Source organism: Oncorhynchus mykiss, chromosome 25 (assembly GCF_013265735.2).
Source record: "Oncorhynchus mykiss isolate Arlee chromosome 25, USDA_OmykA_1.1, whole genome shotgun sequence".
NCBI classification, from domain to species: domain Eukaryota; kingdom Metazoa; phylum Chordata; class Actinopteri; order Salmoniformes; family Salmonidae; genus Oncorhynchus; species Oncorhynchus mykiss.
In genome coordinates this window covers 18,536,721-18,561,256 of record NC_048589.1, presented here as the reverse complement: position 1 = coordinate 18,561,256, position 24,536 = coordinate 18,536,721, and the positions used below count along the sequence as shown (strand labels likewise).

The 24,536-nt window shown below is 43.0% G+C and overlaps 1 protein-coding gene across 1 annotated transcript in view; it reads right to left on the bottom strand.

The window, feature by feature from the left end:
- LOC110505504 (ryanodine receptor 3) overlaps positions 1-23,173 on the bottom strand; it is a 163,015-nt gene extending 139,842 nt beyond the window's left edge. The window contains exon 1 of the mRNA XM_036962270.1: positions 22,762-23,173. Within this exon, the coding sequence (XP_036818165.1) occupies positions 22,762-22,809 (48 nt within the window). The 5' untranslated portion in view covers positions 22,810-23,173. The remainder of the gene's footprint in view (positions 1-22,761) is intronic.
- Between the last annotated feature and the right edge of the window lie 1,363 nt (positions 23,174-24,536).

Here is a 24,536-nt window from a genome sequence, read left to right as displayed (position 1 = left end):
AGAGATGTCAAAGGACACCAGAAACAAAATTGTAGACCTGCACCAGGCTGGGAAGACTGAATCTGCAATAGGTAAGCAGCTTTGTTTGAAGAAATCAACTGTGGGAGCAATTATTAGGAAATGGAAGACATACAAGACCACTGATAATTTCCCTCGATCTGGTGCTCCACGCAAGATCTCACCCCGTGGGTTCAAAATGATCACAAGAACAGTGAGCAAAAATCCCAGAACCACACGGAGGGACCTAGTGAATGACCTGCAGAGAGCTGGGACCAAAGTAACAAAGCCTACCATCAGTAACACACTACGCCGCCAGGGACTCAAGTCCTGCAGTGCCAGACGTGTCCCCCCTGCTTAAGTCAGTACATGTCCAGGCCCGTCTGAAGTTTGTTAGAGAGCATTTGGATGATCCAGAAGAAGATTGGGAGAATGTCATATGGTCAGATGAAACCAAAATATAACTTTTTGGTAAAAACTCAACTCGTCGTGTTTGGAGGACAAAGAAGGCTGAGTTGCATCCAAAGAACACCATACCTACTGTGAAGCATGGGGGTGGAAACATCATGCTTTGGGGCTGTTTTTCTGCAAAGGGACCAGGACGACTGATCCGTGTAAAGGAAAGAATGAATGGGGCCATGTATCGTGAGATTTTGAGTGAAAATCTCCTTCCATCAGCAAGGGCATTGAAGATGAAATGTGGCTGGGTCTTTCAGCATGACAATGATCCCAAACACACCGCCCGGGCAACGAAGGAGTGGCTTCGTAAGAAGCATTTCAAGGTCCTGGAGTGGCCTAGCCAGTCTCCAGATCTCAACCCCATAGAAAATCTTTGGAGGGAGTTGAAAGTCTGTGTTGCCCAGCAACAGCCCCTAAACATCACTGCTCTAGAGGAGATCTGCATGGAGGAATGGGCCAAAATACCAGCAACAGTGTGTGAAAACCTTGTGAAGACTTACAGAAAACGTTTGACCTCTGTCATTGCCAACAAAGGGTATATAACAAAGTATTGAGATAAACTTTTGTTATTGACCAAATACTTATTTTCCACCATAATTTGCAAATAAATTCATTAAAAATCCTACAATGTGATTTTCTGGGAGGAAAAAATAATTTTGTCTGTCATAGTTGAAGTGTACCTATGATAAATTACAGGCCTCTCATCTTTTTAAGTGGGAGAACTTGCACAATTGGTGGCTGACTAAATACTTTTTTGCCCCACTGTATATAGTTTGGGCCGCCTGGCTCATTGCGAACTGTGTGAAGTCCATTTATTCCTAACAAAGGCCGTAATTAATTTGCCAGAATTGATTATTAATTAATTATGACAGAACATTGAAGGTTGTGCAATGTAACAGCAATATTTAGACTTAGGGATGACACCCGTTAGATAAAATATGTAACGGTTCGGTATTTCACTGAAAAAATAAACGTTTTGTTTTCAAAATTATAGTTTCTGGATTCTACCATATTAATGACCAAAGGCTAGTATTTCTGTGTGTTATTATGTTATAATTAAGTCTATGATTTGATATTTGATAGAGCAGTCTGACTGAGCGATGGTAGGCAGCAGCAGGCTCGTAAGCATTCATTCAAACAGCACTTTCATGCGTTTGCCAGCGGCTCTTGGCAATTCTTCAAGTATTGCGCTGTTTATGACTTCAAGCCTATAATTCCTATAATAACTACAACCTAAAACTTCTTACCTGGGAATATTGAAGACTCATGTTAAAAGGAACTACCAGCTTTCATATGTTCTCATGTTCTGAGCAAGGAACTTAAACGTTAGCTTTTTTACAAGGCACATATTGCACTTTTACTTTCTTCTCCAACACTTTGTTTTTGCATTATTTAAACCAAATTGAACATGTTTCATTATTTATTTGAGGCTAAATTGATATTATTGATGTATTATATTAAGTTAAAATAAGTGTTAATTCAGTATTGTTGTAATTGTCATTATTACAAATGTATTTTTTTTTAAATTGTCCGATTAATCGGTTTCAGCTTTAATTGTTATCAGTGTTGAAAAATCTTAAAATCGGTCGTCCTCTAATAGAGTACATTATTTATAGGTATTTATGCAGGCTACTCAAAACAAAGCAAACAGAGAAGAGACTAAAAGTATCTAGCTAACAACCACAATGCAGGAGGAAAACAATAGACCTTTCCCCCAATAAGAAATGGCACATAGTGTTACCCTTCAGCTAGTATTACTGGCTTGCACTATACTACATCACAATCTATCCACAGGAAGAGTATCTATTTTCATCAACCATATGTCAAACTCAATTTAGAACTTAGTAATACTTTTTTAGCAGTGGGGCTAGAAATGATAAACATTACACAAGAAGAGTCAAATACTTCATGTCCTAACAACCTGGCAAGCAATGTTTGTGTGGTAACTTGAAGAGGGTCCCTCCCTGAATCCATCAACCATGGACTGCATGGCTTGTATAAAGTCTGGTCATATAATATGGCTGCCGGCCCACCATCCATTACAGTGTCACTAACTTGTCACCTTAAAATGATGTAAATCTTGCTTTCTATTTTGACTCCAGCTACTCAGTCAGTTGTGTATATAAGCCATGCAGATCCCTCGAACAAGTGAGTGTGTTTGCGAAAGAGGTGGTGAGTGAACTTGGCCCCTATTTAATAAAATAAGATTTACTGTTGTAAAGCTTGCCATCGAGTGAAAGATGTCCAGTACAGAAGTCGTAAACTCTAGCCTCCAGCCCCCACTGCAGCAGCACTCCCTATTTGAGGAGGGCTTTTTCAGTCTCTCCTAGCTTGATCCCGGGCCAAGGAATCTGGTGAATTGATGGCAAAGTGATCCGACAGGAACACAGAGGAGTCATCTGGTCTATCTAGAGAGTCAGAGGTAGTAAGCGGCACTTCCCAGGGGGAGCAACCTGACCCAGAGGCACTCCGTCACACAGTCAACTGGCCTGCCCATTCCCTGGTACCCTCCATACCCTGTACCCCTCATCCTGCAGGAACACAGCCCCATCCGCACCACACACAGCCAGCCATGGAGGGTCCACGCCACTCAACAGTGCAGGGGGCTGGTTCTCCTGCAGAGTGTTTGGATAGTTACACACAGATAGTTACACCTGGCCAGGCACCGTATAACAAAATAAAGCTGTGGGACAAGTTCATGGATGGTTTCATTCCCCTCTATGCTACTGTTTCTGGAAGAAGTCTGTACAGACAACACTAGGTGTTCACCAGGCCCATTGCCCTCCTCTAGTCAGTAACCGTAGAGCTCCTCCTCAGCTCCTGAGGTATACGTGCTGTAGGTAGGCCTCAGATGAATGGTGCACAGGGTCCCTCCATCTGTTTTGCAAGACAGATGATATATGGAATGACAGAGAAAATATACACACTTAATGCAGTCACTTAACTATTCCTGTAAGTGTTTACACCTTTAGGGCTCAGCCCCCAACATGGTTCAGATATAATACCCCCATATCTCTGGCGAGTTAATGTCAGGGAGGGTGATAAGTGTTTTCAAATTAGATCACTTTTAGGGAGAAAAATGATTGTCACCCTTCCAAATCAAATGTTATTTGTCACATACACATGGTTAGCAGATGTTAATACGAGTGTAGCGAAATGCTTCCTCCATTCCTTCCTCAGTTCCTCCCTCCCTGCCACCCGTATCAAAGTCGTCCGTTACTGTAAGTTCATTGCAGAACATTCCTGGTGAAATACAAAGTTCTCTCTGGCTGTATGAGTTTGTGTTGGAATGATTCATGGACTAGCTGTTTCCCTCTCTTGGCGTGACTCAGACCGAGAGAGAGTGAGTGCCATGTTGGAGTGGAGAAGCGAGCAGAGTGCTTTGTTCCTGTGAGTGTGCTGTTCTGTTCTGTTGCTGCTGGGGGGGGGGGGGGGGGGGGGGAGTGCTAATGCGGGGTCTAGAGGCAACCGGCAGAACAAGCTGCCTGCCAGCACCACACAGTCCACCGCTGCATTCCATTCCTTCTCCCGAGAGTGACACCCAAAATTCATCTCAACATCCATTAAACATTTCAGCCTGCTCTAAACAGGTTGCTTACGGCACTGAATATGACAGCTTTATAGAGCGCTACAGTAGTATAAACTCTGGACTGCAATATGTAGGGTACAGAGCCATTCCATGTATCCTTTTTCATGTGTAGCCTACTATTTCTCTACAGACCTTCCAATACTACTGTTCAATAGTAGTACTAGTGACTATTTTACACTAGGTTAACCTGTGGTCGTGTAACGTTCTAACCATGTTGGAAAAGCCCCGGGTGGATCTCCACCTGTCTGAGACAGAGAATTCTGGTCCACATCAGGCTGTGGGTGATTTCATTCAGTCTAATCACCACAATACAGCTGTGCATTGCAACACCATTCGGTGCTATTCTAATCTATCTACACCATCGGACAGGAATGGTTCTCATCAAATTAGTCACGGAAATCACAATGCACAATCAGTGTAGGCTTATACGATTGCTCCATAATTGGAGCAGTTTATTGGCAGTGCTCCTATTGTTCATCATTTGAGAAAGTTTTAACAAAACTCTTTACAACTCTGCTTTACAGTTGCCCTGCAAGCAGATCGAAGGCTCCCTTCCCATTTTATGAAGTATCGAGTGAGACAGAGAGTGAGAACTATAACCGTTTTCATTGCACTTTGCAGCAGTGCTCCCCCCGGCATCAACTTAATGTGAAAGGCTAAGTAAGCACTTTCATCACTCTCACTGTAAGGGCTTTTCACCTCAGCTGAGGCAACCTGTGTTCAAACTTTAGATTGAAAATCCAGTCATTAGCCGCTCTCAATGCTTTGAGATAAATTACAAAAAAAATTGGTTACACTATATAAGAAGCAGTCTATTTCCCTCTGGCATGCTTGGTTTACGAGGGTATATGACATTGTGATGAGATGGGGCCAGTTTGTGACAGAGCCATACCTGGGCTGTGCTGCACCAAGGACCGTTCACTTTCTTTTCTTCCCTTCCACATACTGTACCAGGCAGGCTCGTTTATCAGTGGAGTGGAAACACTCTGAAAATCCACTGCTGTGTCTGCCATCTGACGAGCAGGAGATTTACTAGGAGAAAGTGTTGCAAAAGTCCAATGGAAGGGGAATACAAACAGGTACATTTGTACCCTTCTTATAGCCTCGTTTTGTGAGGTGCTGCTTTAGGTTAACCACAGGCTGTCCGGGGGTTGGAATCATTTCGTTCTGAACAGAAGCACCATTTTTATGGTTTTGTTTCACTCTTACAACCAGAACAACTGGTTCAACCCCCCCAAAAAACTACTAGTTTATTGTGTTCCTTTCTGTTTCTTTTTAACCTGTGAAATCAAACGCTTTTTACATTTAGCTCAATAAATTACTTAGACCAGGCAAACTATACTATATGACCAAAATGATGTGGACATGTGCTTGTCAAACATCTAATTCCAAAATCATGTGTATTAATGTGGAGTTGGTCCCCCCTTTGCTGCTATAACAGCCTCCACTCTTCTGGGAAGGGTGTCCACTAGATGTTGGAACATTGCTGCAGGGACTTGCTTCCATTCAGCCACAAGAGCATTAGTGAGGTCAGGCACTGATGTTGGGCAATTAGACCTGGCACGCAGTCTGTGTTCCAATTCACCCCAAAGGTGTTTGATGGGGTTGAGGTCAGGGCTCTGTGCAGACTAGTCAAGTTCTTCCACACCAATCTTGTCATGCTGAAATAGGAATGGGCCTTCCCCAAACTGTTGCCACAAAGTTGGAAGCACAGAATTTTCTAGAATGTCATTGTACGCTGTAGCATTAAGATTTCCCTTCACTGGAACTGAGGGGCCTAGTCCGAACCATGATAAACTGCCCCAGACCATTATTCATCCTGCACCAAACTTTACAGTTGGCATTATGCATTGGGGTAGGCATCGTTCTCCTAGCACCCTTCGAACCCAGATTCGTCCGCCAGAAGGTAAAGCGTGATTCATCACTCCAGAAAATGAGCTTTGACCTCTCCAGAGTCCATCTGACGCTTTGCATTGTTCATGGTGATCTTAAACTTGTGTCTGGCTGCTCGGCCATGGAATCCCATTTCATGAAGCTTCCAATGAACAGTTATTGTGCTGAAGTTGCTTGAAAATTCTGTGCAACTTCCAGCAAGCGTTTATTGTGAACACTGAGGCTATACCTGCTTTAAATTAGTTTTGACAGGGGTCAAGTAGGCTACTGTGGCTATTTGATCATAATGTAGGCCTACTAGAGTGGCCTACCATCCAAAACCATGGAGAAAATGCATCCCATCACATCCTATCATTAAGCCTACAGTAGCAGCCAACGTGTGGCTGCAACGAGGAGGCTTGAAGCGCTGAGCATCTTGTTATGACATGTATTATCTGAATATAGTCCACAGAATTATATCTCAGAGGAGCGGCTTCTATGGACAAACTTTGAATGTCCTTTGAGCTAGCTAGCTAACAAGCTTGTGTGTGCAGACCTGAATTAAAAACACACATGGCCTTTTTGTTGTTAATAAATAAATGTGAAAACTATTGTATTCTTAACTAGCATTAAAAAAGTAAATCCATTCTTCTCTAGCTAATTAAAAATCTCTCTTCCTATCTTCTGAATCAAGCTTGTAACATCAGTACAGTAGCCTATACTTCGGAGGTGGGAGAAGTAGGTAGCCTAAACATGAACACTCACACGCAAAGATTTTCTAATTGTAGGCAGACTCTGGAATAAGGTTCTGAGTGACAGAGTGAGGGCTTTGCATAAGCACTTTGTTGCGTTTTGTTGTGGGACTAGAAAAATAATTACTGGAACGTAAAATAACATTATTAACCGATTCCCATGCTTTTATAATAACGGTTCAGTTCAGTACGCATCACTTTTGTTCCAGATTCCTTTTCTGTTCCTTAAAACATTTAGTTATTTTCCAGTTCTGTTCACTGAACCGATTCCAACCCCTGAAGCTGTCAAAACTAGAAAATCCAACATTTGAAGTTACTGGTATCCCACTGTTACTTCAAAGAGCCAACCTGAGAGAGCTGTTACTTTTCCCACTAACAGCAATAGTATAACGTTGATCCTCCTCGCTGCTTACCGCATCCATCATCTTTGACATCAAAAGGACTTTGCCTCTTAAACAATATCGATCAATACCTTACAGTAAATCACATTACTTTACAAAAATGTTCCATGCTTCATAAAACATCAAAAGCTCCCATATGAAAAAATACTATAATATTCACTGTAGTGCTTTTGCAAAGTTTTTACTGTAGTATTCACTTTAGTTTGTACAGTGAATACTCTATGTTGTGGACATTACTGTCATATTTACTACAGTGTTTTTGTAGATAATTCTATAGTAAGTACTACACATGATCGATGGTACTACAGTGTGTAGTATAGTATTCTACAGCATTTCTGTAAGTACTGTAGTAATGTATACTAAACTGTAGTACTTTTTCATGTGGGCTACCAGAACAAATGTTTTTGTTGTCACAGTTAAGACACTACCATCCAGGTTGCAACCCAACGCAGCCTGTTATTTTAACATTAGGGATGGGTTGGTCTTTAGTGCATTTCGGTCACAGCCATGTCAGCCTCCTATAGAATACCACTCAGCTTCAGCGCTGCCTGCATGCATGTAGCTGACTCATTAAGGTTACTTTCTCCGATAGATGTCCAACCCAATAACCATCATGGAGTGGGAGTGGGTTCATCATGCGACCGTGTCCCACCCTCAGGGAGGCTGAGATCCCAGAATCCCACTGGTTTACATGGAACTCTAGAAGCCCACTAATTGGCCCTAGCTATGCTGCTCAGCCTCAGCTAGGCTGGTCCCCAGACTGCCACAGAGTTAACAGGATTACTCATTCATGCCTCCCACCAGAAAAAGGATGCTGAAGAACAGGCAGGTTCATACTATTTAGCCTACCACATGTCTATGCAGATAACCCTTTGGACCTTCGGGTAAATACCGACAGCACTGTTGTACATCTACTGTCAGTGTTTGAATTTCAATGTCGGTAATTTTAGTGACAGTACTAAGCCATGGTAGTAAACAGATGATGGCTATTGAATTCTAGGTCCTGACCGCAATTGAATCCAGCAAGGGAATATTCCAAGTACTTATCCCCTCCTTGAATAGAGAGGTGGGAACCCTGACAGAGAGGGTAGGCACTGAGAACTAGACCTAATTTCCCACTTTGTCAAACACAATTTGAGGGCCCGGGATTGACGGCTCTGCCCAGGCCAATGGTGCTGCACTCAAACCCTCCGAGTCAGATGGAAAGAGAGGAGAAAGGGGTGGAGAAAGAGAGTTTGACAGCCAAATTCACAGATATAATGTGAAGAATCGCAGAGTAATAAAAAACGAGTATAAAAAAAAGAAAGCGAAATAAAGATGTCTCATCTGGGCGCAATTTAACAATGTTTTATAAGACTACAACCTCTTACGGTGCGATTTGTTGTTTTTGCAGGTCTAATTTCCATGCAAAAGCACATAAAGAGCTGAAAGAGGGAATCTGTGCCGTCAGCTCTTTCGGCTAATGTCCCAGTAACACTTCAAGCTTCCAGCTTGGCCTGAGCTCCGCTGTGGGTTAATGAGGAGAAACACAGGCAGTTGAGATAGAAATCCTACCCAATCAAGAGAGAAGAAGCCTTACACCATCCCTATACCACAGAGTTGAGCAACAGTTGTAAAAGTTTCCTCTCTATCTCCGCAGTACATTGATTCTCTCAAGACTCAAGGAAGTTACTTGCTAAGCAGGTGTAAGGCAGTGGGTCGTAATCACACTCTTGTCATTGAAAAGTGCCAGGTTGTAAAGAATAGAGAGAGCGGGCCCTGATAAGGTAAATGGGGAGGTTCAAATATGTCAAAGCTCATCAGTGTGCCGGCTGTATATCCCTCCCCACTGCTCTCAGCACTTCCTGGTCTGTCTCCTTCTTGCTGCCCTAGCAGAAACACACATCATTGACTCTGCTACAACAATGTCCAATAAGAGGCAAATATATCTTAGTCTACGCTGGTGCTGGAAAGCAGAAGCAGAGGTTGTTAAAATGGCAAGAATCTTTTATGGAGGTGGGAAATAACCCTTGTCGTCAATACCGGTCATAGGCTCAGAGGTTGACATCAGCCGGGAGAGAGAAAAAAATGTTCTCTCAACACAGCAATTATCGTAGTTCAAGAGACCTCAAGAGCTGTGCAGCAGAAATGCTGCAGATACTGTATCTCAATTAAACAGTGAGATTAAGGGTAGGGTTCAGTAAAGTGCAGTAGTACTGTACCTTGCCCATTGTGTGACAAGGTGTGATTACATCAGCAAGAGACCAGACATGTTTTAGAGACTGAACTATAGATTTGGGGCTCTAAAATAGCACTCGACTGGGGCCTGGGCAATGCAAGGCTGAGTAAACTACCCTTACAAAAAAACTACACTACAGGTAAAAAGTTTTAGAACAACTACTCATTCAAGGGTTTTTCTTTATTTGTACTATTTTCTACATTGTAGAATAATAGTGAAGACATCAAAACTATGAAATAACAAATGTAGAATCATGTAATAGCCACCCTTTGCCAGTTTCGTGAGGTAGTCACCTGGAATGCATTTCAATTAACAGGTGTGCCTTGTTAAAAGTTCATTTGTGGAAGTTCTTTCCTTCTTAATGCGTTTGAGTCAATCAGTTGTGTTGTGACAAGGTAGGGGTGGTATACAGAAGATAGCCCTATTTGGTAAAAGACCAAGTCCATATTATGGCAAGAACATCTCAAATTAGCAAAGAGAAACGACAGTCCATCATTATTTTAATACATGAAGGTCAGTCAATAAAGAAAATGTCAATAACTTTTAAAGTTTCTTCAAGTGCAGTCGCAAAACCCATCAAGCGCTATTGATGAAACTGGCTCTCATGAGGACCGCCACAGGAAAGGAAGACCCAGAGTACCTTTGATGCAGAGGATAAGTTCATTAGAGTTACCAGCCTCAGAAATTGCAGCCCAAATAAATGTTTCACACATCTCAAAATCAACTGTTCAAAGGAGACTGTGTGAATCAGACCTTCATGGTCGAATTCAAGGCACACTTAACCAGCATTGCTACCACAGAATTCTGCAGCGATACGCCATCCCATCTGGTTTGCGCTTAGTAGGCCTATCATTTGTTTTTCAACAGGACAATGACCAACACATCTCCAGGCTGTCTGAGGGCTATTTGACCAAGAAGGAGAGAGATGGAGTGCTGCATCAGATAACCTGGCCTCCACAATCACCCAACCTCAACCCAATTGAGATGCTTTGGGATGAGATGGACCGCAGAGTGAAGGAAAAGCGGCCAACAAGTGCTCAGCATTTGTGGGAACTCCTTCAAGACTGTTGGATAAGCATTCCAGGTGAAGCTGGTTGAGAGAATGCCAAGTGTGCAAAGCTGTTACTTTGAAGAACTTGTTTAACACTTTTTTGGTTACTACATGATTCCATGTGTTATTTCATAGTGTTATTTCATAGTTTTGATGTCACTATTATTTTACAATGTAGAAAATAGTAAAAATAAAGAAAAACCCTTGAATGTGGTGTCCAAACTTTTGACTGGTACTGTATGTGGAAGCATTGCTAATGCAACATGTTTTACATGTTAGGAGAATAACACTATTTCACCACCACATGATTTTTTTGCATGTGGATTTTCGTACATGTGAAACTGTAAATTTGATGTTCACATGCGAATTTGACAGTTGAATTTCTGTGAGGGTAAGTAAGCATCACAAACAACAGATACTAAATGTTCTTCTAAAAGCCTTATTAAGAGCACAGTGGGGAGTTGGGTACCGCAGCACATTAGGCATCATTATCGCACAAATACCAGAGGTCCTGCTTATGTAGGAGGGAATGATTCAGAAATACAGCCAAGCATACAAAGTGGTATAATTACTTTTATTTCTGTGCTATAATAGAAAACACTCACATTGTTTCTGTGGAAACCGGGACAGTTTTTAAATGTCATGAGTGCAGTTTGGGGTTGCTCAGATGGTGGAGGATAATGCGCTGCTAGAAAAGCCCTGCTAGAAAAGTCCTGCATAACCGTGCACACTGCAAAACATTATTGAGAAATGTTCTGTGTATAAGGCCTGCTGATGTAAGGGGGGGGTCAAAACAGGGTGGGTAGTGTCGGTCAGCACTGATAACGTGAGTTTTAGAACCGCCCCTCGTTCACTCCATCTTCCCGAGTGACAAGTCAGTCAGCCCACTAAACTCAGAGCAAGATCGGAACTGTATTGATTGATTACTCACTGACAAGTTCAATATGTCTGACTCCTCATATTCAGGTTCTGCCACATGTCTGAAGTAAACAGCATGCAGCACTGGTGTGGCTTCATAAAGTTTGGTCTGCTAGACAGCGTAACGCCTCACGACAATTTCAAATGAGGGTATAAAGCTGGAATCCTTAATGGTAAAACTGACACTTCTGTTTGCAATATTACAACAACAAAGAAGTTATTGCAAACAACAAACTGCTTTTTTCCCTCAGACATCATTGCACATGGGATAGAACAGAAGCATATGTACTGCAAAAATGTTTTACCTTGGTGCACGACACTCCCAGCTCTGCTTCGTCAACAAAACAATAACCGTGGGCTGGACAGTGGCGCTGTTCCTCCTACTGCGGATTCCATCATTAACTTAAGCAATAATAGAAAGTGTTACTGGACATTCCGTGGCAGCGAGCCATGTTGCAATAAGCCTCTACAAATTTTACATAGCAATCCTATTCTTTTAAAACATCAGAGAGTGATTTACACATTTCCCCACGTACACACAGAGACACACAGTGTGATCACTTACTTCTGGTCAAGATGATTCATCTTGGTGCTGACTTTGTGTTGGTTTGCAGTGATGACAGTGCTTCATAAGCAGAACTATCCTGTGGACCAACTTAGCTGTGGGGCTAACTACCTCGAGAGAAACTTAGCTGTGGGGCTAACTACCTCGAGAGCAACATAGCTGTGGGGCTAACTACCTTGAGAGCAACATAGCTGAGAGGCTAACTACTTCGAGAGCAACATAGCTGTGAGGCTAACTACCTCGAGAGCAACTTAGCTGTGGGGCTAACTACCTCGAGGGCAACTTAGATGTGGGCTAATTACCTCGAGGGCAACTTAGCTGTGGGGCTAATTACCTTGAGGGCAACTTAGCTGTGGGGCTAATTACCTCGAGGGCAACTTAGCTGTGGGGCTAACTACCTCGAGAGCAACTTAGCTGTGGGGCTAATTACCTCGAGGGCAACTTAGCTGTGGGGCTAATTACCTCGAGGGCAACATAGCAGTGGGGCTAATTACCTCGAGAGCAACTTAGCTGTGGGGCTAACTACCTCGAGAGCAACTTAGCTGTGGGGCTAACTACCTCGAGAGCAACTTAGCTGTGGGGCTAACTACTTCGAGAGAAACTTAGCTGTGGGGCTAACTACCTCGAGGGCAACATAGCAGTGGGGCTAATTACCTCGAAGGCAACATAGCAGTGGGGCTAATTACCTCGAGGGCAACTTAGCTGAGGGCTAACTACCTTGAGAGTGGCCACTTAGGAACTGTTTAAGAAGTTATTTTATAGAATAAATACTGAAACAACATCGATAAATACCAGTTTGTCAATAATGAGCAGAGCATGTCTCTGACAGCCATGTCATCAAGTCTGAAGAGTAGGAAAATTAAATGCCTTTAACAGGAAGAAAAAAACATCTTAGCAGACTGTTGCTGAAGAAAAGGTGCCACACACATCTCTCTTGCATCTAAACAACAGGTAAATCTAGTTCCTGGATTAAATATTCATGCTCTGAAACACAAATCAATCAGGCTTGCTAACTGCATACCATTCAGACTGATCAGGAAATTTCTTCATTTGGTGGCTGGATCAATAGCTAATTACAGCTACCTTTCACAGGGCCATCTCTGGCTCTGCTGCTGGCTTAATTCCCTTTGTAGGCTATCTTATCTGTCTGTCTCCTTCCACCCGGTGGGAACACAGGAGAGCAGCTTTCTGCTGAACACTGCTTCCACCCCAAAATGAGCCCCCCACTGTTTCTACAAGTTCTTTCTAAATGTGCACCATTGAAAAAATGCTTAATGACTTTCAGGAAATGTGTAAATAGTAATGGGAAAATAGGGGAAATCATAGGGGAAATCAATATGGTAATATGGATATACACTGAGTGTACAAAACTTTAAGGAACACCTTCCTAATATTGAGTTGCACCCATTTTGCCCTCAGAACACCCTCAATTCATCGGGGCATGGACTCTACAAGGTGTCAAAAGCGTTCCACAGCGATGCTGACCCATGTTGACTCCAATGCTTCCTACAGTTGTGTCACGTTGGCTGGATGTCCTTTGGGTGGTGGACCATTCTTGATACACACAGGAAACTGTTGCGCGTGAAAAACCCAGCAACGTTGCAGTTCTTGACACATTCAAACCGGTGCGCCTGGCACCTACTAACATACCCCGTTCAAAGGCACTTAAAATATGTTGTCTTGTTCATTCACCCTCTGAATGGAACTGTCTCTCAATTGTCTCAAGGCTTAAAAATCCTTCTTTAACATGTCTCCTTCCATTCATCTACACTGATTGAAGTGGATTTAACAGATGACATCAATAGGGGATCATAGCTTTCACCTGGATTCACCTGGTCAGTCTGTCATTGAAAGAGGTGTTTACATTTTTTTCACATTCAGTCTAGGTTAGAAAATCTATGCTTAATTGCAGCAGAGAAAAAGAGCACCTGCATGACAATCACTTTTTGGAGAAAAGAGCAACCAGATATCAATTTTAAAAAGTCAGGGATGATTTGTTCAACGGAATACAAATCACGTGGTCATTTCGAAATAATTATGCCGAAAGCTTGCGAAAAGACAACACTAATATGGAACTCTAGATGGCATTGAATGCAATTTTACACAAACATGAACCTTGAACTTGAATTGTACATTACATTCATTTGTAAAGTAACCATCCAAATGATCTGGATTTATTAAACAAGATCATAAAGGATATTAACATAATTTAACTGCAGAACTCCACATGGGTGATTTCAATGACATTGGAAGGTGACAATGCGTTTCCAGATCGAACCACTCTCATTAAAAGGTGATGAGGGCTGAGGATCCTTACTGACACAGAGTACACACTAGCTAGTGAGCACTGTCCAGGAAAAGTGCATCAAGGGTGGCAGGTAGCCTAGTGGTTATGCATGTTGGGCCAATAACCGAAAGGTCGCTGCTTTGAATCCCCAAGCCAACTTAATGAAAACTGTCAATGTGCCCTTGAGCAAGGCACTTAACCCTACTTGTAAGTCGCTTTGGATAAGATTGTCTGCTAAATGACAAATTTCAAATTTAAGGGCACCTTTGATATCCTCTGGCCCAGTGAGGGAGCCTTTCCCCCTGCCGCCCCCCACATTTTTTTTGTTGTTTTTGAAACATTTATTTAACTAGGCAAGTCAGTTAAGAACAAATTCTTATTTACAATGATGGCCTTAACCGGCAAAACCCCGACGTCGCTGGGCCAATTGTGCGCCACCCTATGGAACTCCCAATCACAGCCGGTTGTGATACAGCCTGGATTCGAGCAGGAGTCAAATTTGATCCAAACAACTATTGACTTCAAAAAGCTTGAAATGGCCTCCTCTTCATTGACATTTTCAACCTGACCTGGTCCATAATAACAACATGTTTCAAGCAGACCACCATAGTCCCCGTGCCCAAAAACACCAAGGTAACCTGTCTAAATAACTATCACCCCGTAGCACTCACATCTATAACCATGAAATGCTGGTCATGGCTCACATCAACACCATCATCCTAGATACCCTGGATCCAATCCAATTCACATACCACCCCAACAATTCCACAGATAACGCACTCCATACTGCTCTCTCCCACCTGGACAAAAGCAATACCTATGTAAGAATGCTGTTCATTGACTACAGCTCAGCGTTCAACATCATCGTTTCCTCCAAGCTCATACTAAGCTCAGGACCCTGAGATTGAACACCTTCTGAAACTGGATCCTGGATTTCCTGATGGGTGAGAGTAGGCAACAACATATCCACCATTGCTGACCATCAACACGGGTGCCCATCAGGGGTGTGTGCTTAGTTCCCTCCTGTACTCCCTGTTCACCCACGGCTGTGTGGTCGCGCACAACTCCAACACCAGGAATTAACATGGTCTACACATACCCACAAAGTTGTGAAAAGGGGCACAACAGGAGGCTGAAAAGACTTAGCATGGGCCCTCAGATCCTCAAAAAGTTCTACAGCTGCACCATTGAGAACATCTTGGCTGCATCACCGCTTGGTACGACAACTGCAAGGCACCCAACCGCAAAGCGCTACAGAGGGTGGTTAATTACGGCCCAGTACATCACTGGAGCTGAGCTCCCTGGCATCCAGGACTACACCAGGCGGTGTCAGAAGACCACAAAAATTGTCAAAGACTCCAGCCACCCAAACCATAGACTGTTTTCTTTACTACCGCACTAAACGCGCTACCAGTGCACCAGGTCAGGAACCAACAGGACCCTGAACAGCTTCTACTCCCAAGCCATGACACTGCTAATCAAGACTCCTAAATAGCTAATCAAATGGCTACCGGGACTACCTGCATTGACCCTTTTTTGCACTAACTCTCTTGCACTGACCATGCACACACACTGGACTCTACACACACATACTTAAACTAACACCCAAACACACACACACACACACACACACACACACAATATATGCCCACAGACAAAACACACAAACACATGCATACTGACGCCACACACACACACACACACACACACACACACACACACACACACACACACACACACACACAACCGGTCAAAAGTTTTAGAACACCTACTCATTCAAGGGTTTTTCTTTATTTGTACTATTTTCTACATTGTAGAATAATAGTGAAGACATAACAACTATGAAATAACACATATGGAATCATGTAGTAACCAAGAAAGTGTTAAACAAATCAAAATATATTTTATATTTGAGATTGTTCAAAGAGCCACCCTTTGCCTTGATGACAGCTTTGCACACTCTTGACATTCTCTCAACCAACTTCACCTGGAATGCTTTTCCAACAGTCTTGAAGGTGTTCCCACATATGCTGAGCACTTGTTAGCTGCTTTTCCTTCACTCTGCGGTCCAACTCATCCCAAACCATCTCAATTTGGTTGAGGTCGGGGGATTGTGGAGGCCAGGTCATCTGATGCAGCACTCATCACTCTCCTTCTTGGTCAAATAGCCCTTACATCGCCTGGAGGTGTGTTGGGTCATTGTCCTGTTAAAAAACAAATGATAGTCCCACTAAGCCCAATCCAGATGGGATGGCGTATCGCTGCAGAATGCTGTAGTAGCCATGCTGGTTAACTGTGCCTTGAATTCTAAATAAATCACAGACCATGTCACCAGCAAAGCACCCCCACACCATAACAGCTCCTCCTCCATGCTTTACGGTGGGAAATACACATGTGGAAATCATCCACCCACACCGTGTCTGAAAAAGATACGGCGGATGGAACCAAAAATCTCAAATTTGGACTCCAGACCAAAGTACACATTTCCACTGATCTAATGTCCATTGCTCGTGTTGCTTGGCCCAAGCAAGTCTCTTCTTCTTATTGGTGTCTTTTAGTAGTGGTTTCTTTGCATCAATTTGACCATGAAGGCCTGAGTCCTCTGAACAGTTGATGTTGAGATGTGTCTGTTACTTGAACTATTTGAAGTTCATGCCAGCAGCATACCACCCTGCATACCACTGCTGGCTTGCTTCTGAAGCTAAGCAGCGTTGGTCCTGGTCAGTTCCTGGATGGGAGACCAGATTCTGCTGGAAGTGGTGTTGGAGGGCCAGTAGGAGGCACCCTTTCCTCTAGTCTAAAAAATATCCCAATGCCACAGGGCAGTGATTGGGGATTGTCTTTTGGATGGGATGTTAAACAGGTGTCCTGACTCACTGCGGTCATTGAAGAACCCATGGCACTTATTGTAAGAGTAGGGGTGTTAATCCCGATGTCCTGGCTAAATTCCTAATCTGGCCCTCAAACTATCACGGTCACCTAATAATCCCCAGTTTACAATTGGCTCATTTCTCCCCAGTAACTATTCCCCAGGTCGCTGCTGGAAATGAGAATGTGTTCTCAGTCAACTTACCTGGTAAAATAATGGATAAAAAAATGTAAAAAGCATTTATTTGGGCACCAATTTCTGAGACTGGTGACTAATGAACTTATTCTCTGCAGCAGAGGTAACTCGGGGTCTTCCATTCCTGTGGCGGTCCTCATGGGATCCAGTTTTATCATAGCGCTTATTCGTTTTTACGACCTGCACTTGAAGAAACATTCAAAGTTCTTGATATTTTCTGTATTGACTGATCTTCATGTCTTAAAGTAATGATGGACTGTCATTTCTCTATGCTTATTTGTGCTGTTCTTGCCTTAAATATAGACTTGGTCTTTTACCAAATCTTCTACCCCCCCTATCCTGTTGCCTAGTCACTGTAACCCTACCTATATGTACATACTGTAGCTACCTCAATTACCTCGTACCCCTGCACATCGACTTGGTACTGGAACCTCTATATAGCCATGTTATTTTGACTCATTATTGTTATTCATTATTCACTGTACTTGTTCCTCATGTCACTATTTCTATTTGTTTTATCTAACTCTGCATTGTTGGAAAGGGCCTGTAAGTAAGCATTTCACTGAGAGAAGCGCTCACCTCCAGCACTGCAGCCATTAAAGAATACACTCACTAGCCAGACGTTAAACACCAGCGTCTGCTTGGTGTTGGTGCCAAGTCAGCTTACCTGGAGTTGTTTTTGTGTTAGGAGGGGGGCAGTGATGGTTCATTATGCCTGTCTCTCTGAATGTGCTGACAGCTGGTTGGTATGGCAGGTCAGACAGTCCCTCCACATAAAACCTAACAGTCCAAACACTGCCATAGCACATTAGTCACACTCACACGCTGCCCTTTTCACGGCTGCCACCACTCCCCCACTACCTGCTAATGGAGCCAAAGACGTTGATTTTCACCCAGCAGGGGGTCTTCCAGAGGAGGGGAGGTGTGGCCCCAGCCCATCTCTATTCCTTAGTGATCAGATGTGTGGATCAGGTCCCATGCAGCGTGGTGCATGTACAAATCAGAGGCCCCCAGTCAGAACCACAGCACAATCAAACAGACAAACTAACTGAGGACAAGATGAGAGGAAGCCAACGGCTTGTTTCCCACTGCAGACTGTTCCATCCCTCCAGAGATCAGCTCCCTGTTAGAGCCCATGGGTGTTAAAGGCCCAGTGCAGTCAAAAACTTGAACTCCTGTGTTTTATATATATTTCCACACTATTGGGTTGGAATAATACTTGTTTGTTGGGATGGAGTTTTGGCCTGCCTGGTGACATCACAGGCGCTAAATTAGTTAAATGACCAATAAGAAAGAGACTTCCAAATCTCTCTGCCAATAACAGATAGTTTTCTGTTTTCCCCTCCCCACTCAGACCACATCCAGCTAATTTCTTGCTTGGGATATGTATCTTTGCTAAAAAAGATATGTTTCTTTTTGACCATTTTAATTGAAAACAATCCCAGTAAGGAACTTAAACTGTTACCCAGAAATGATTTGATAATGATACAAAAAGAGACAAAAATGGCTCTGGAACTGGTGGACCTGGAACGTAAGTAACCGTGGCACACACACACGTCACACGTACAGGCTACTGATACGGATTAAAAGCGACATACCGTACTATTGTTCCAGTTCATTTGCTAAATAATTCTTACATAACAGTCTGATCCATTATGCCATATAAACTGAGATTTTATTCATACGACTCTGTACCATCATCTTGCTTATGAGGCCACTATGCTGGTGCTGGTCCATCTCAGGACATCTACAAATAGAAAACTATCATACTACAGTAAAATGTTTAGACTTATTATACTCTCCCCTATCCCCCTAGCACCCTTTAACATTTAACAAGAGATTGGAGAATGCTCACTGTGAGTCTCGGAGCTCACAATAAGAGCTGTTCCTCTTCCCGCAGCATCAAATTACCCATGGCTGAGAAATCCTCTCTCTGGAATGGCTTTAGATGAGCAGGCCGCCAGAGGCTAATTCCTCTGCTCTCTCAGGGGAAATTACTTTGTTTAGTTGTTACTAGAGAAAAGTCAGTTTGTGCACCGCTTTATTAAGTTCTTCTACAGTAAAAGACAGTATGTTGATGTACAGGGAAAACATGCTGCATTGTGGATGTACAGGGAAAACATGCTGCATTGTGGATGTACGGGGAAAACATGCTGCATTGTGGATGTACAGGGAAAACATGCTGCATTGTGGATGTACAGGGAAAACATGCTGCATTGTGGATGTACAGGGAAAACATGCTGCATTGTGGATGTACAGGGAAAACATGCTGCATTGTGGATGTACAGGAAAAACATGCTGCATTGTGGATGTACAGGGAAAACATGCTGCATTGTGGATGTACGGGGAAAACATGCTGCATTGTGGATGTACAGGGAAAACATGCTGCATTGTGGATGTACAGGGAAAACATGCTGCATTGTGGATGTACAGGAAAAACATGCTGCATTGTGGATGTACAGGGAAAACATGCTGCATTGTGGATGTACAGGGAAAACATGCTGCATTGTGGATGTACAGGGAAAACATGCTGCATTGTGGATGTACGGGGAAAACATGCTGCATTGTGGATGTACAGGGAAAACATGCTGCATTGTGGATGTACGGGGAAAACATGCTGCATTGTGGATGTACGGGGAAAACATGCTGCATTGTGGATGTACAGGGAAAACATGCTGCATTGTGGATGTACGGGGAAAACATGCTGCATTGTGGATGTACGGGGAAAACATGCTGCATTGTGGATGTACAGGGAAAACATGCTGCATTGTGGATGTACGGGGAAAACATGCTGCATTGTGGATGTACGGGGAAAACATGCTGCATTGTGGATGTACGGGGAAAACATGCTGCCTGTTTACTGCTAAATGGGAATATTCATCCAAGGGCAAGATCAGTCAGAGACTATGTGTGTGTGTGTGTGTGTGTGTGTGTGTGTGTGTGTGTGTGTGTGTGTGTGTGTGTGTGTGTGTGTGTGTGTGTTCTTAAATGTGTTGGCAACAGTATAGAGAATAGAGTCAAAACCAGCTCAGCTGCACCCTGGCCTGATGAATCATTTCTGCACTCTGCTCTGCTGTGGCATGTCTGGTGCAGCCTGACTCTGCAGCAGCACCACACATACACACCGTGCTGCCGCCGCAAATAGGCCCAATCCCCATCCCATCCAGTCAGCTGCTGCCCCTTGCGGAAGGATGCAACAAGCTGCTAATTTTCTTAAAGAAGCAGTGCCTTCACAACTCAAAGTGTCACATTTGAACTTTGCCAAAGAGGACAACTGTGGTGGGACCAGCCATGGCAAATTTGATAGGCTAAGAAAAATAATTTTAGCACAGATAGCAAAACCCCATGTTGCAAAACCCAAAGGGCCAACTCCAGAACTTATGTCCATTGTTTTTACTGTATAGATCACAGGTGCAGACTGCTGTCTGGCATTTAGGTGCTAGCCCTCCAAGCAGTAATAGTGCTGAAATGTCAGCACTGTTTGGGGCGGTGTGCATAATGATGTAACAACCTCTGCATGTAGTGGTAACAAGGGATGGGGACCTGCGGAGCATTGGAAGCATCAGCTTTTTCAGGGAAACATGTTAAACCCCACCCACTGTCATTTCTGGGAATACAGGAGGCTTCCCGAGCAATGCAAACATGGACTTACTAAGCCCACTGCTAATGTCCAAGTAAGTCTCTTAACAGCAAGATAGCAGGGTGCATCTTTCGCTCAGCTTCTCTTTCCTCAATGTCCTCTTAGCTCTTTGTCACTTCACACAGTTAATGGTGCTCCATAACTGACACTTGTCTTCTGGGAATGTGTGGGAGTAGGCTACTATCTGTGCAGGAGAAGGATGAGATAGGAACTGAAATGCATTTTTAGGATTTCAGCCCTGAAGCAGCTGATGAGGTCAAATATGTCTCACACGTTGTCATTGAGGAAGGACGTCTGGCGTCTGCCAAGTTCCACACTTTTACACGTTAGCTGCACAGAAGTAGAATCACTAAGCTCTTCTTGGGTTGAAAATAGACTCTCCACTTCTGCATTCATCTACTTGAATATGCCACTGCATTGAACATAATTTCGACTGGGTGTTTAAATATGCCTTTGAATGAGAAGAAAGAAATGTAAGTCTATGGTTTCATAGTATACCAGCCAACCTTTCTCACCCTCCAATGGTATGGTGAATAATTAATAAAATTATCCCACTGAAGGCAACTTGATAAAGGAAAACCAATGAAAACCCCCACTGACTGTGATATGTGCAACCACCAAACACCTCCCGGTGTCCAGAAGTCTGGAAGGCCTCCAGCCCTCATATCCTTCACCTACCTAAACTGTGGGGTATTTTTAGCCCAGATATTTCTCAAATGTGTTTTCCTGTAGTTGTAGTGACACAAAGTCAGCATGGTCATCAACGTCATCACCAAGAAGAGCTTGCTTATGCTTTAAGAGGTGGGTTTTCGTTTTGGTTTCATATTAGCCTCAACTTTGTAGATAAAGCTATGTTTTCTAGCATAACTGGCTATGCCAAAAGATGAGTAGTAGCAAGTAGTGTAGACCATAAGGAGAGGTGCTCCTCTGAGCCATTCTTCCTCAAGTTACAACCCCTACTTTCATTAGTATAGGACCACATTGTCTAACAGGACGTTGGTGGCACCTTAATTGGGAAAGACGGGCTCATGGTAATGGCTGGAACAAAATCAATGGAATGGTATTGAACACATCAAACATGGTTTCCATGTGTTTGATACCATTCCATTCACTCCATTCCAGACAATATTATGAGCCGGGTTTATGTGCTGTAAGCTTGACAGCATGGTTAATCAGAACTGAAGAAGCCTACTGCCCAAATTATTGTTGTTTAGCCGATAATTAACATGCCTTATTTTGAACGGAGAGCCCTGCAAGAGCACACAGAACTAAGCGCTGTCAGTGACCACTGCAAATGCCTCATCTATCACAGTAAATCACCATAACAATATTAGGCCTACATTAGGCTATTGCTTTTCATTTTGCTTACTGCCTCTTCATCTGCCTGGGTAGACTCCATATTCAGAATTGATTGCCCTACATCTGCCTGGGTAGACACCATATTCTGAATTTGAGGTTAAGAATAATAACTAGACATGCAAAAGGTAAACTTTTTTAACTATAGTGTAGACAGCATTGCTACACCTGGAAAAGGGAAACGTACTAGTTAGCAATCAACAACAACAAAGCAGTAGTGTTGTGGGCTGAAAGTGAGACAGGAGTTGTCTTATTATCTGGAAGGAGTAGTACAAGGTTAGGCATTCCGGCATTCCATTGCATTCATTGACAGCAAAACGTAGGCTACTGAGACAACCGGTTTTACGAAGGAGCATGTTATCGAGGGATACCCAAAAAGCGCTCGCGTTCAGGAGACAGTGTACTCTGAATTAGACCTATTGGCTACATTATATAAATATTTCATAATCAAGATGTAGCCTATAATCACCTGGCTATGTAAAGCATAATCTGCAATAGGCTATTAAATAGACATGGATGGGATACAACACTGGAAATGCACACAGGAGGCAGGTTGCCACACAAATTAGCGAACGGACATTGGGCTACTTACAGTTCTCAAGAACTGAATTTCATCTTCCCCTTCACCACCTTCAGCCATGGCTGTTGAGGAGCCTGCTCAGACTCGGGTAGCCTCCACTGTCGGCTCGCAGCACCGCGCTGCTACTCTTCTGTCTAATCGATATTAGCATATAGCTAATCCAAAGCGATATATGAGGTTGGGAGCCCGAGCGAACTACTGCAGACTGTCACTCATGCCCGCTCGCTCACTGCCAATGCCAACGGTTCCCGAGAGAGCGCGTGAGCGTTGGTATAGGCTGGAACAAATGAGAGCGGGGCTGGAATGTGAAGCATAGTCTTGCAGTCAAAATACGGCAGTCGGGTCTTTATCTTCGACGTCAGCAGTGGATTTTATTAAAACAAACAGTAAAGCGTGAGCTTTCAAAATTCCCTCGCCATACAACAGCCGCACAACAGCGCGCAATAGTTGCTTTTCCTTTGGTGATGTATTCAGTGATAGTATTCTTAATTGTTTAGGCGCGTCGAATATCTAACAGTACATAGCCTATATACATGTTTCCAATTAATAGGCCTAAAACGTTATCTAACGCTGTGTTGTGGTCTATATTCAGAACCACATTCCTGTAAAGCTTTAGAGAGGATCTCATGTTAAATACCGTTGAAGTAATATGGCTACAGGTCCATCTGCCTCACCTTAAACCCATTCTGGTGGGAAGCTGATATAGACCACCAAGTGCTAACAGTCAGTATCCGGATAATATGTGTGAAATGCTGGATAATGTATGCGATATCAACAGAGAAGTATATTTTATGGGCGACTTAAATATAGACTGGCTCTTGTCAAGCTGTCCACTCAAGAAAAAACGTAAAACTGTAACCAGTGCCTGCAACCTGGTTCAGGTTGTCAGTCAAACTGCCCACTCAATAAAAAACTTCAAACTCTAACAAGTGACTGCAACCTGGTTCAGGTTATCAGTCAACCTACCAGGGTAGTTAAACAGCACAGGAATGAAATCATCAACATGTATTGACCACATCTTTACTAATGCTGCAGAAATTTGCTTTAAAGTGGTATCCAAATCCAGAGGATGTGGTGATCACAGTATAATAGCCATATCAGGAAAAACCAGTTCCAAAGGCTGGGCCTAATATAGTGTATAAGAGGTCATACAAGACGTTTTGTAGTGATTCATATGTTGATGATGTAAAGAATATTTGCTGGTCTGTGGTGCGTAATGAAGAGTAACCAGACGCTGCACTTGACACATTTAGGAAATTGCTTATTCCAGTTAGTAATAAGCATGTACCCATTAAAAAAATGTAAAGACTGTTAAATCCCCTTGGCTTGATGAGGAATTGAAAAATGGTATGGTTGAGAGGGATGAGGCAAAAGGTATGGCAAAAGTCTAGCAGCCCAACTGATTGGCAAATGGACTGAAAATTAAGAAATCATGTTACTAAAGAAAAAGAAAAATAAACTATTCCATGAAACAAAAATAAACGATATAAAGAATGATAATAAAAAGCTTTGGAGAATCTTAAATGACATTTTGGGAAAAAAGGCTAACTCAGCTCCATCATTCATTGAATCAGATGGCTCATTCGTCACAGAACCCACTGATATTGACAACTACTTTAATGACTTTTTCATTGGCAAGATAAGCAAACGACATATGACATGCCAGCAACAAACGCTGACACTACACATCCAAGTATATCTGACAAAATTATGAAAAATCAAGAATTGTACTTTTGAATTCCGTAAAGTCAGCATGGAAGAGGTGAAAAAAACATTGTTGTCAATCA